This window comes from Opisthocomus hoazin, chromosome Z (genome assembly GCF_030867145.1).
Source record: "Opisthocomus hoazin isolate bOpiHoa1 chromosome Z, bOpiHoa1.hap1, whole genome shotgun sequence".
Taxonomy (NCBI): domain Eukaryota; kingdom Metazoa; phylum Chordata; class Aves; order Opisthocomiformes; family Opisthocomidae; genus Opisthocomus; species Opisthocomus hoazin.
In genome coordinates, this window is record NC_134454.1 from 77,002,896 (window position 1) to 77,012,878 (window position 9,983).

Sequence of the window (9,983 nt, forward strand, 5' to 3'; positions counted from 1 at the left end):
ACTTATAAATTCTTATATAATTTTTCACCAGCACTTCACTGAGAGCCTCACAACGCATCTCCACCATTTCCATTTTAGTAAAGATGTAATCGTAACCACACCACCAGACCTCTGGATTCTTGGCTCAGCACAGCTCATGAGAACAGTGTGTCAGTATCTCCAATCTTAGAGACATCCTTACAGGGCTAGTTGAACTTTTGCTCTAGCTTGCTACTGTAATTATCTTAGTTACAATCAAAATGCATAATATTCATGAAGTAGTATGAGCAATCTCTCTGGAAATATGAAGTTAATCCGTGCATCAAATACAAATAGCTTTTGATTTACTGATAAGTGCATCAAATCTTGAGAAGTTCTAGATGCCCTTCCCACTCCGCATTAGCAGACCCTAACTGAAAAAAACAAATATTTTGTCCAATTTCTGTCAGAGACACGTTATCCACATGTACTAACCTGCTCTGTGAAAATTGGTTAAAGTCATCCTGAAGACCATATTTGTGTAGAAGTTCTCCTAGGAGGTAACCAGTAGAAAATTCTTCCGAAAATGACCCTGGAACTAAGTTGGGGTTTTTTGTTGTTGGTATTAAAAAAATATATATATATATAATTAAAAGAATTCATACATTTATATTAACAGAACTCATTATTATTTTTATAATCAAATTACATCTAAACTTTCTTTAATAATTCAAAGGAACTTTAGGAGATTAATCTAGCAGTAACCAGTTTTCAACTCACAAATAAATTTGCTTTCAGTGTAATTATTTTGCAACATAAGCTTTAGGTAGTCATTTTATTCTCAATCTCAGTGTTAAAAAGTAAACACTGTCATAATTATCATTAAGATCACGGCAACAGCTGCAAGTGATAATTACTACATTAGCTGTAAAAAAATGCAAGCAAAAATAAACCTAGAACTAACATACTTCTTTTCCACGGAAAGTTGCTCCCTCCTTGGGGAACAAATGCTTTTCTAAAGCCAGCACACCTGCCATGCAAAGCAAGGCACTGCTCTGCAAGCGTATGAAAATATTTTTATCCTCTTGAGTCCTTATTAGCAGATGAAGCTTCAGTTCCTCACCCTCCTGAGAGCTCTTGCGCTTTGAGGAAAATTAACTTCACCTCGAAAATCACTGTCTTGTACACGAAGATTAAAAACGTACCAGAGGAGGTACCCGGATGCGCAAAAGCGGGCGGGTTCGTGGGCCGGCCAGCGGGAGTTCGCCCCGGGGACCCTCCCCGCCACCCCCCGGCGGGACAAAGGCCTGACCCTGCGGCCACCCCCCGCTGGTGGGCAAACCTGCTGGCCCCCGAGCCCCTGCCCCCTCCCTGCGCAGCGGGACCCTCACTCACCCACGCTCCGGGACAGCTTCACCTCCTCGTTCAGCCACTCGCAGAGAATCTCCGACATGACAGACGGCGGCGGCGCCGGCGGCCCTCACGACCGCCCGGCGCCGCGTCCCGTCGCCACGACGACCGGACCCGGCGCATGCGCGCTGGAAGACGGCCAGGTGCCCCCAACGGCGCGCTCGGCTCCGCGCAGGCTGCGCATGCGCTGCAGGGTGAAGGGGGGCGGGGGCGGGGAGACGAGGAGGCAGGTGCGCGCGCTGCGAGAAGGAGCGCGTGCTTACCTCCGCGGCCGCCGGTGGGGCGGGGCGGGGCGGCTGACCGGCAGTTGTGCGGCCCAACCGCCGCTCCGAGCGGGGCCGGTAGGCGTTGAGCCGGGAAAGCGCGGGGCTGCCGCCGGGCTGAGGAGGGGGACCGGGGCGGGGGCGGAGGAGGGGTTCAGCCTTCTGTTCGAGCGTTCACCGCCGTGTTCTGTGAGGTCCTGGCTGCGCGGCCGCGTGTCTGGCTGCTTGTTCGAGACGTGTTTAAGTCACTCACTTCCCCGTTCCGCCCCGGCCTTGGCGCGGCCCGTTGCTGGGTTTGCTCATGTGCCGGCGCAGGTGGTGTGGAGCTGGGGCTTAGGCTGCTTGGGCTGAAGAACAGTCTGTCAGAAAAATGGAAAAACCGGGAAAAATCCAGGATAATTTTCCCAAATCGGTTCACGTAGCGGCACATATGACGGTGCTGGCACCGCATGAGAGGGAGAGCAAAACCTGCTGAGAAAAGCTCTGCCAGTCTGTACGTGCGCTGCACATTTACAAGGGTGTTTTTCAACAGTCGTGTTTGTGTAAAAAGTCTCAGCAGCGTTTGTGTGCCGATACAGCTGCTGGTGCGGCTCTGTGGTAAGCCCGGTTAGGGCTCCGAGCTTGGCTTGAAACAAGCCTCACCGGCGCTGTGCTTGCTCTGCATTTGTTTGTATTGGTCATTTTTCTTTTAGAATCATGCTGAAATAATCATCCATAGTTTAGATGACCCGATTTGGAAGAGTGTTACAAAAATGTAGACCGTAGAGTACTACATCTGGAAAATACAGTGTACACCATGGGAATTTAAATTGGCTAGTTTCCTTTTCTGGAAAATACCTATAGTTGATAATTTTAATTAGGTTTTCAAGTACCTTTCAGAGCAATACAGAAGCCTGAAGGGTTATTTAATGTAGAAAAGACAGGAACAAGAGGATGTAGTGGTTAATGACGGGCAGACAACAAACTAACCGTAATTTTCAAAAGTCACAATGATTAACAGTTGACATGAACAACTTGGAACATTGCGGATTCTTTTGCTCTGGAAGTCTTTAGATCAAATTTCTGTGCTTTTACAGAAGGTGTGCTTAAAATCAAAGTAAATGACTGAGTTTTGCAAAAGTAAAAGTATAATTGGCCAGTCATTTATATCTTGAGAAGGCCATTGCAGATTTAGTGGCACATGAATGAGTCAAGTAACAGGAAGCTTCAAGAGAGAAGTACTTTCAGGATGGATGTTTAAATTAATATTTATATTATTTTAAATTTTTGAAGTTTTGTGTAAAGTAATAAAAATACACGTCAGGGGAAGAAAAAAAACTTCATTTTTTTATTATAATGTTTGCAGTGGAAGTATCTACCATCAGAGTGTGTTTCTGGTATGTCAGAGTGCAAAGAGCAAGCTTTTTTAGCTTCTTCATGGAGTTTTTTGCTCAGCTCCAGAAATCAATGTATATGTATTTATGTTTATATATAGTTAAATGTTGCTGTAGTCATTAACAGAAGTTTATGTTGATTTAAAAAATGCAAACTAGAACGGATTTCTATTAAGTTTAGAACTTCTTTCCATATCACCTCTGACTTAGAAAACCTGTTACTTCCTGTATCTTTGGAATTTTTATGGAATGTATTCCTTCAAGTTCATTATCATATTCAATAGTTTTCTAAACAGCTAGTTTTTTTTAAAAAATAACATTGGTTGTTCCGTTTGCTGAGTTGGACATCATAAAATCTTACTCAGATAGGCTAGAATTGTGAGAAAGATGTGGAATTTCTCATTTAAATTCAGTGGGGGTTTGCGGTTTCATCCAAGTCTGTCTTAGCTCTGAAGAAATTAATGTAGCTTTCTTGCAGAATTCTTAATAGTGGTGGAATAATGTAGTAATCAATTTCGATTTCGTTCTTTCACTGAATTTAAGACTTGGAAAGATGTCTGTGTTCTGCACTGTGAAAGCTCAGTCAAGAAAAGGAAAATACTTGCAGACAACAAGCAAGGTAGATGTTTCCCTGTTTCTACCCTTGCTGAAAACATCAATATTTAAAAATAATAATTATATTAATACTGTATTATATTAAATTACTGTATTAATAATTATTTAGTGTCCTGTTAATTTCTTACTTCTCTACTAGGAATGCCAGTGGGAATGTCTTCGAAATTCCGAATTGATTTTCAACAGGACACTATACTTTGGATAATGTAGCTTTTAGACACTAATACTGGGCTGTGGAATGCATCTCAACTTTTCACCTACAACTCTGTGTTTATTTTAAACTTCATGCGTCTTCGTGTGGACTTGCTTTGAAAGAAGAGAGAATTATCTATGGATTGTATTTATGATGGTCAAAGGAATATAAGACATCAAACAGCAATCTGTTGAGCACAGAAACTAAAGTACCAGGGATTATCTGTTACATTTCATTTCTTTTGCCGTCCTGAAAGAAACTGTATGTATGAAGAACAAAAAAAGAGCTTACGACATAATCAAGCCTACAGCTTTTGTGGATATTAATTTGCAATAACATGGACATAATAGTAGTATGCATAAAGAATAAAAGGGCAAAATACAATTTTTAAAGTTGTTATCAATAAACTTAAGCTTTTATCACAGAAGAACAATCAAATACTTTCTAATGTTCAAGATACTAAACTGAAGGGGGAGTTAGGAAGAATGATTTCATCTTGATACCACCAGGATTAAGTCAAATGGAGAAGTACCTGACTTCTTAGACTACATTTAGATTGAAGCCATGCAGACAGTAGTAGTAATAAACTGATACAAAGTAACTAAAAAATGTTTCTAAACATAGATAAGTAAGATTTTTTTTTAATTTTATGTCCTTATTGTTTGTTTGCCTTGTTTCTTTCCTGGGAACTTACAAAGAGCCTAATAGCCTCCATTTCTCATAGGCCTTCTTTTCCACTTTTCCATCTCTAGTTTCATTAGTCATTTTACTTAATATTATGTATTCGCTCTGACACGATCAAATGATCATGTCCTCTTTGAAACTTCGTTTCAACTATATTCATCCCACACAGATACTCTTCTTCTGTCATCTCTGGATCCTCATGTCTGTACTGAAGATCAGTTTTGGGGCCTGTCTTCTTTAACGTCTTTATCAATGATCTGGATGAGGGGATTGAGTGCTCCCTCAGTAAGTTTGTAAATGACACAAAGTTGAGCAGGAGTGTCGATCTGCTTAAGTATAGGAAGGCTCTGCAGAGGGATCTGGACAGTCTGGACCGATGGGCCCAGGCCAGTTCTATGGTGTTCAACAAGGCCAAGTGCCGGGTCCTGCACTTGGGTCACAACAATGCCATGCAACGCTACAGGCTTGGGAAAGAGTGCCTGGAGAGCTGCCTGGCAGAAAAGGACCTGGGGGTGTTGGTCGACAGGTGGCTGAACAGGAGCCAGTAGTGTGCCAAGGTGGCCAAGAAGGCCAACAGCATCCTGGCTTGGATCAGGAGTAGTGTGGCCAGCAGGAGTAGGGAGGTGATTGTGCCCCTGTACTCAGCACTGGTGAGGCTGCACCTCGAGTACTGAGTACCAGCTTTGGGCCCCTCACTACGAGAAGGACATTGAGATGCTGGAGCATGTCCAGAGAAGGGCAACGAGGCTGGTGAAAGGTCTAGAGAACAAGTCTTACAAGAAGCCACTGGGGGAACTGGGATTGTTTATTTTGGAGAAGAGAAGGCTGAGGAGACCTTATCGCTCTCTACAACTACCTGAAAGGAGGTTGTAGTGAGGTGGGTGTTGGTCTCTTCTCCCAAGTAACTAGCGATAGGACAAGAGGCAATGGCCTCAAGTTGCATCGTGGGGGGGTTAGATTGGATATTAGGAAAAACTGCTTTACTGAAGGAGTGGTCAGATGTTGGAACAGGCTGCCCAGGGTGGTGGTGGAGTCACCATCCCTGGAGGTGTTCAGAAAACGTGTAGATATGGCACTTCAGAACATGGTTTATAAGACATGGTGGTCATGGTGATGCTTGGACTTGAGCATCTTAGAGGTCTTTTCCAACCTCAACGATTCTATGATTGTAGGATCAAGTCAACAAAAAATTGTGATCTTGATGTTTGTGCTCACAGCACATTTCCACAGCTGTTTGCTAGCTACATCTCCCAGTTCCGTTGCCCATACTGGTGTTTAGAACACCATGACTCTGGGACCCTGTCCTGACTCCTGCCTTGGTTTTCTTTGTTGCCACAAGAGAACAGCTGTATTAATGCAGACCACGTTTTTGTCTAGTCTAGTCTGCTGTCTCTGACGATGATGAATAACAAATTCTGGGGAAGAAAATAGGGGAAGGTATAAGACTTGTTAGCATATACTAAGATGCTCTACAGTACATTCTCACAGCCAAGGACCTTCTGTATCCACATAAGCTAGTACAATTAACTCTTCCTTCCATGAACACATGCAGACAGTTTTGAATCTGTGTAAATGTTAGACATTGACAGTGGTCTGTGGTAGGGAGTTGTATAGCTTAACAAGACTTTATATGAACAAATAGTATCACCCTTCATTATGTTAGTACATTATTTTGTGTATTTTGAAGCTGCATTCTCTGCTCATTTCTTTTAGCACTCTACTAGTTCTGTTATTTTTAAACAACAACATTATACATCTGACTTGCAGGTTGAACTGATGTTTTGAGTGCTATCTTGCTTCCGATAGCTGTATAATGGATGTATTTTGTATGTACATTTAATGTCCAGCTTTATTCTCTCTCCTTCCCTGCTTTGGGCTTGGGGAGTTGTGTCTCTGGAGAGGAACTGTGGTTGCTGTGGCATATTCTTTTTATTATCTGCATTGAGAATGCTAAGGTGTGAGTGTGCTGTAGAAATACTGTGAAAAAAGTCTGCTGCTTTAAGTATTTGTAGAACAAACACTTGGCAGTGCTAATGTGGCTACATACAATATGTATCAAAGAGCTGCAGTTACTGCTGAAGTAGCCTCTTTATATTTTAAACAAGTGTGTCACCTGTCTTCAAATACTGATGAGAATGTATGATGCAGTCTGGAAAATTCCAGGAACGCCATGTACAGGAAAATGCTGTAACTGAGTGGATTGTTTCCTGTACTGCAAAGGCTTGTTAATAAGTAGATTCAATGTGAATAAAACTTAGTATTACTGGTCAAGACTAAGTAAGAGAACTGCAGGGAAGTTCTGACACTATGAAGAAGAAAGAGGACGAAATGCTTCCAGTGTGAAGAAGTGTAGTGTTACTCCTGATTGATGTTTTGTTTATTTTCCATACTGGTAAACAAGTAAGGAAGAAGGTAATGTAGCCTGTTGCACAGAACTGTGACTCACTAGATGTACTAAGACAATATGTGGTTCTCTTTAGTTCAGTTACATCAATTCCACATTTAAGCCAATGTCTGAAGAATTTTTCAGCTTCACACAAGAATTCAGTGTTTCCAGTGTGATGTGTTTGTCAGGAATCACTATCCAGTACAGTGGATAGTGGCATATATTATTGAATAACATTGGAAATATTTATGATGTTTGGTTTCATTCATAATACTTAGAGACTTACTAAAGGAGTTTTTTTTATCATTTTTTTTTTTAAGTGTATAGAATTACTGACTTTCCTTGAAAGTTCTTGGAGAGATTCTGTGGCTTTAAGGTAGTCAGTGTTTCTCAGACGTTTCATGAGCAAAGAAACACCTTATACAGAAAGCATCGAAACAGTGAAAGGTAGGTGTAAATATTGGAAATAAAGAGCCAAACTGCCTGACAGAATGAAAATTCACGTAAGCAAAAGCAAACAAAGTAGAAAACCCATTAGAACCTGTCTGAATAACGAGTATGTACACGTCTTAAGGACACAGTAAATTACAGGGAAATTAGAGACTGACATGTAGATACAGCTTTAAGCAAGTGTGTGAAATAAAGGGGGGGAAGTTAAGGATGTTTTTATTTTAAAGGGGTCACTGTGATGCCACTGAATTGATTACCCATTTTTGAGCATCTTATTCTTCTTAATAGTTTATTTTCCTTTTTATTACAGATTTCTTTCCATTAGTACCTGTATGGTAGGTTTTTTCCATCTGAAAGGTGGAGATTCCAGGATGCAGACTGTGATCTCTTAGTGGAATGCTAGGAGTAGTTGGGAAAGACAGTAGGCAAGGAGTAAAAAAAATTGAAGATTAGAGACTGGAATTGGATAGAGATTTATAAAAGAATGCAACTGGTACAGGTAAGTAGCCAAGACGAGGATTGCATTAGGGATGGAACAGAGGAGATCGAGGCAATGCAAATTGCCGAAATTCTGTGGCTTGAGCAGAGCCTTGAAATTCTGACTCACTATTTCTCTTTTTACCATAGGAAACTGAATGTGAAACATACTGGCAAAGGATGTTTTTAGTCAATCCAAATAATTACCCACATCCACAAACACATCTGTGTCATAATACAGTTAGAACTTGAATTACGTGAACATTTTTCTTGTAGTCATTTTTTCGTGCATGGGATAGTTATGCGCTTGGTGTGGGTGAATGAAAGTTCTCTCTCTCACATATGAATTCAGTCGGGTATAGTGTTTCTGCAAGATACAAATCAGGTTAATGAAACCAGACTTTTCCAGAGAGTTACAAAATGTGAGTTGATCATTTTATGGATGCATTACTTTATATACAATGGCCTGATATGTTCTGAATAGTGTTTGGAATACTCAGAAGGCCTCAGCATTTAGTATTTTATCTTTATTGCTCAATAAATGCTCATTAACTGTGTACCATGTTATGTTCTTTCACTGTATCTTTTGTCTAGCATTATTAAAGAATGTATGCAATGTAACTAGAATTCTTTTGGCTATTTTTGAAATGCAGCTGCTTTTTCTTTTAGTAACAGGACAGCTATTGTGCACTAATAATTCTATTTAATTATATTTTTAAGGTATAAAATGAACAGCAGTGTGTCTTCTAGAGTGGAGAGGAAATGCAAGCAAGCACAATGTAACTAAGTGATTTGCAATGTGGCTAGCATCCTTGCACCTAATGCCAGCACTTAAAAGCCTTTGATACTTGTTCTTTCTCATTATGTTGAACGAGCACATTGGTCAAGCATACTGTACATTGGAAAAGTTCTTGGTAGAACATCAGGCTTTCACAATTGTTTTTTAATCCACAGAAGTTGTTAGCTAATTAGGGTAAAACTGATGATGTAAATAGTTTAAAAAAATAATATTAAAATGATGTTGATGTAGCTAGACAAAGGGGACACCATGAGCTAACATGCCCAGTTGCTCCTTTTAAAAATAAATTAATATTAAATCATGGCATGATAATGCTAGTACACAGAATTTAATTTTATAAAGAGAAGATACGTGTAGACTTTCTTTTCTACAATAATGATTTAGCTTTTAAGTTGCACATTTTTCTCATGCCAGAAAAAATTTGTTCTCAGGCTGATTGCAGTTGATTTTTTTTTTTCTTCCTGGACATCAGAGTTGCTGATAATGACAGGGATAATGTTGTGCTTATGCTTAATGGCTACTGAAATACAATTTTGTATAACAATATCTTTGTGTTATTCATAAACAGTTTCTTTTTTGACTGCATCCGGTCTGAATAGAAGATTTTAATGAGAGTAAACAGTCTGCCTTAAAATAAGTGAAATTCTGTTTAAAAGATTCATTTAATATAGAATGACTGAATACAGGAGTTAGTAAAAGATGCAAAAAAGCCATCCAACTGTTCATGCTTGAAGTTGTGGCACAAATATGTGTTTTAAAGAAGTGACAGAAGTTGTAACTGTTAGAGACTTGTGTGGTGGAGCAAGGACTGCCTTACTTTTGCTGATGGATCACTTGAAAGCATATGACAATGTAGAATGCTCTATGTTCAAACCAGTAGTAAGATTCTAAAATGATGTGCTAGTCTGCCTCTGATTTTCTTCAGCAGTCCTATCACTTATTTCCATTTCCAACTCCTGCTCCATTGATTCTTGTTCTGTCCCGCATTCAGAGTTACTCTTACCCATACATTTCCATTTATTTCCTTCTTCATATTCCTCAGGTCTTCACACTTGATAATGGGTCTTTTTGTTTTCATGTACTGCTCTAGTCCTTCTTTCCTACCAAGGCTCACATGCTCATTTTGTTTTCGAAGTAGTTTATACACGTTGTGAATCATTTGTTATGTCAGATTTTTACTGTAACAACTCTGATCATTCTCTTTTTCTCCTCATTTCTCCAGAGTGATGGTAGAAACTGTTAGAATTGTTTTTTAGGTTCAATGGCAAGAGTTTGTCTGTTTTGGCCATTTGAGTCATATGCATATTGGTACGTCAAAAAACCCTTCAGCTGTTCCTTTTGTACAAGTACTTTATAAGCTGTTTGGCATACGGAT

The 9,983-nt window shown here is 40.1% G+C and overlaps 1 protein-coding gene and 1 long non-coding RNA gene across 3 annotated transcripts in view; one reads left to right on the forward strand and one right to left on the reverse strand.

The window, feature by feature from the left end:
* The window catches only part of SPEF2 (sperm flagellar 2), a 77,034-nt gene extending 75,603 nt beyond the window's left edge, over positions 1-1,431 (reverse strand). For both annotated transcript variants that reach the window (XM_075411373.1, XM_075411372.1), the window contains exons 1-2: positions 1,354-1,431; positions 454-556 (exon numbers count right to left, since the gene is read on the reverse strand). In XM_075411373.1, the coding sequence (XP_075267488.1) occupies positions 454-556; positions 1,354-1,411 (161 nt within the window). In that variant the 5' untranslated portion in view covers positions 1,412-1,431. The remainder of the gene's footprint in view (positions 1-453; positions 557-1,353) is intronic.
* A 233-nt stretch (positions 1,432-1,664) lies between these two features.
* Positions 1,665-7,646, forward strand: LOC142358853 (uncharacterized). The gene is made up of 3 exons (XR_012761906.1): positions 1,665-1,709; positions 3,548-3,623; positions 3,759-7,646. It is a non-coding gene; the product is annotated as an uncharacterized LOC142358853 (long non-coding RNA).
* The last annotated feature ends 2,337 nt before the right edge of the window (positions 7,647-9,983 follow it).